Here is a 2,894-nt window from a genome sequence, read left to right on the forward strand (position 1 = left end):
CACACGTGTGCAATATAAAACGGATAAAAGAGAGAAATTAAAATTATCCATAAAAAAAATTGTAATGGAAAAAAACAATGATCATTGTGGAAGGGTTGATGTGCCTCGGTTTCTTGATGAACACACTGAAATGAATCCCTCACTGATTTTGTTATTATTATATTTTGAATTAGGATCAGAAGTGGAAGTGATGAAATGGGCATAACCCATCTTCCACGGCTCTTCATTTAAGTGCGCAATTAGTGCCATCAATTCCCTTTTTCAATTTCCTTGTTCCCCCATTTCTCTGTTTTTGGCGCTTCTTCTCCATTTCTTACCTTTTCCCCTTCTACTGTCTTGTCATCTTCTTCCATTTTCCCTTTCGATTTATAAATTTTGGTGAAGAAAACGGATAGATGGATGGTTGATGGATGAGTAATAAACCCCCCTCTCTATATCCACATTTACTTCGAAGACTGTGGCTGTCATTTGTAGTTGTTGCGCCAGTTAAATCAGACCGAATCGCCCCCAATTTCTCTCTCTCTCTCTCTCTCTCTCTCTCGAACCCTAGATTTTCTTTTTGAATTTGGGTTCTGGGTTTGCGGTGGAGAAGCTCCACGAGGTGGGATTTTGAGCTTTTGTGGTTCTGGGATCGATTTGCTTTGAGTTTGAGGTGTAATGGGGGGAGATAATTTGGACCCGATTGAGGGAGGTGGCAATGGCGGTTGTTAACCCACTTCTCATGCATTGCCTCCATGGGAAAGAGCGAGGAAGAACAGCCGCTGCCGGTTGGAGTGAGCTCCTCCGAGCTTTCTGATTGGACTGTGCAGAGTAGATGTGGCGGCGGTGGGTGCTTTGCGATTCGTAGACTGATTGCTGTGAGATGTGTCTTCTTCCTGTTACTGTCGGCGGCTGTGTTTCTTTCTGCTATTTTTTGGCTGCCGCCGTTCCTTTCATACGGAGATTGGCCGGATCAGGCGGCTGATTCTACTTATAGAGGTAGGATCCTTCGTCAATTTTCTTTTTCTTTTTCTTTCATGATTTTCCTGTTCAGGCTTCCTGGGTTTTGAGTGTTTGTAGACCTAGAATCATGTTGGTGGGTGTTGGCTGGTGATATCAAATTATCATCCCCTTTTTGTTGGCTGGTGATATCAACTTTGATTGTTTTGAAGAGTAGAATGTTATGGATTTTTGAATGTTTGTAGCTGTTCTTGTGTTTAGATAGCTCCTCGTGGAAGAATTATAGTCTTGTTTTGTTGGATTCGATGGGATTGCGAGTAAGGAAACTCACTCTTGATTGATTCTGGAAGATTTGATCGATTAAATGAGAAGTTTATGATGAAAACTGACTCACTTTTCCATGTATCCATTTAGTTTCCCTGGATTCATGTGAATTCTGTTCATCAAGTTGCTGTTCATATGCATTAGAACTTTCCATTTTGATAATGTTTATAGATTTGTGTTATATTGAAGAACCCTTTTGGCTATCCGAAGGCTTTATGAGCTTGATTGTTCGTTTTTTTCCTCTCTCGGTATACAAACTCGACATGTTTACGCCCATTGATGCATGAAATGTACTGCCTAAAAGCTCATAGTGCTCTGGTTTTAAACGGATCGCTCTACTTTTGTACATTGGAATTTGAAAGAGCGATACATATAAACGATATGATCGTATAACTTAACTGAAATTAATTGCGTCGTAATCAGATGGGTTTAGAAGTTGGGTGATATCTTATAAACTCAATGAGTACTCCATTTGCTTGTTGGGTGTGTCTAGATTTGTTTGATTGTGGTGAACTTTGTGTTAGAAATTGTGAAGTTTTATTGGATTTTATCGATATCAGTTCGTCTTGGTTGAATTATTGTAACGCTATCATATCATGCTAGCCATCCCTTTCGTATATTATATAATCGTTTCGCTGAAGTTATATGATTCTATCCCGTTTCCAGATCATGAAATCGTAGCGTGTTTTCGTGCTCGGAAGCCAGTTCCTTTTCTGAAAAACCATATTTTTGAGCTTGAAGACAACATTTTTGGAGAAATTCCTGTTCCTTTTGTCAAGGTATTCAATCCAGTTTCTCGATTCATCTAGCTTGACTAGTCACGTTTTCGGTCGTTTGATCTGATACTCTGTGAATCAGGTGGCCGTCCTCTCGCTACAATCATTAGGCGGATCGAACGTAACAGATATCATTTTCTCCGTAGATCCTGATGCCAAGTATTCAAAAATTCCACCAACTTCTCAAAGTTTAATCAAGGAAACGTTTGAAACATTGGTTATAAACGACCCTCCTCTCAGATTGAACGCATCGTTATTCGGCAATACTTCGTTGTTCGAGGTGTTGAAATTTCCTGGTGGGATAACTATTATTCCTCCTCAGAGTGCATTTCTTCTGCAGACAGCACAGATCTATTTCAATTTTACGTTGAATTATTCTATCTATCAAATTCAAGTGAATTTCGACGATCTTACCAGCCAGCTGAGGTCGGGATTACGTCTATCTCGTTATGAGGTTTGGCTGTCTTCCTTACTATCTTCTGATGGATATTGTTTTTAGCTGTATAGATTTCACTGACAGCATTTTGTATGATGCAGAATTTATATGTTAGCCTATCGAACGAACGAGGTTCGACAATGCAGGCTCCTACTATTGTTCAGTCGTCTGTTCTGATGGCTATTGGGACGAATTCATCGAATCAAAGACTCAAACAGTTGGCTCAAACCATCACGAATTCTCATTCGGGAAATCTTGGCCTGAACAACACTGTTTTTGGCAAGGTCAAGCAGGTGCGTCTTTCGTCGGTCCTAAACCACTCTCTTAGTGGCGGTCAAGCACGGTCACCTTCACCTGCTCCTCTGCCTCATTCTCACCCTCACCACCACCACCACCACCACCACCACCACCACCACCAC

At 40.8% G+C, this 2,894-nt stretch overlaps 1 protein-coding gene across 1 annotated transcript in view; it reads left to right on the top strand.

Annotated features, from left to right (window-relative positions):
* The first annotated feature begins 175 nt into the window (after window positions 1–175).
* Window positions 176–2,894, top strand: part of LOC111441963 — a 5,262-nt gene continuing 2,543 nt past the window's right edge. Inside the window, exons 1-4 of the mRNA XM_023079181.1 lie at window positions 176–978; window positions 1,930–2,042; window positions 2,122–2,493; window positions 2,577–2,887. Of these exons, the coding sequence (XP_022934949.1) occupies window positions 735–978; window positions 1,930–2,042; window positions 2,122–2,493; window positions 2,577–2,887 (1,040 nt within the window). The 5' untranslated portion in view covers window positions 176–734. The remainder of the gene's footprint in view (window positions 979–1,929; window positions 2,043–2,121; window positions 2,494–2,576; window positions 2,888–2,894) is intronic.

Source organism: Cucurbita moschata, unplaced genomic scaffold, assembly GCF_002738365.1.
Source record: "Cucurbita moschata cultivar Rifu unplaced genomic scaffold, Cmos_1.0 Cmo_Scf00004, whole genome shotgun sequence".
NCBI lineage: Eukaryota > Viridiplantae > Streptophyta > Magnoliopsida > Cucurbitales > Cucurbitaceae > Cucurbita > Cucurbita moschata.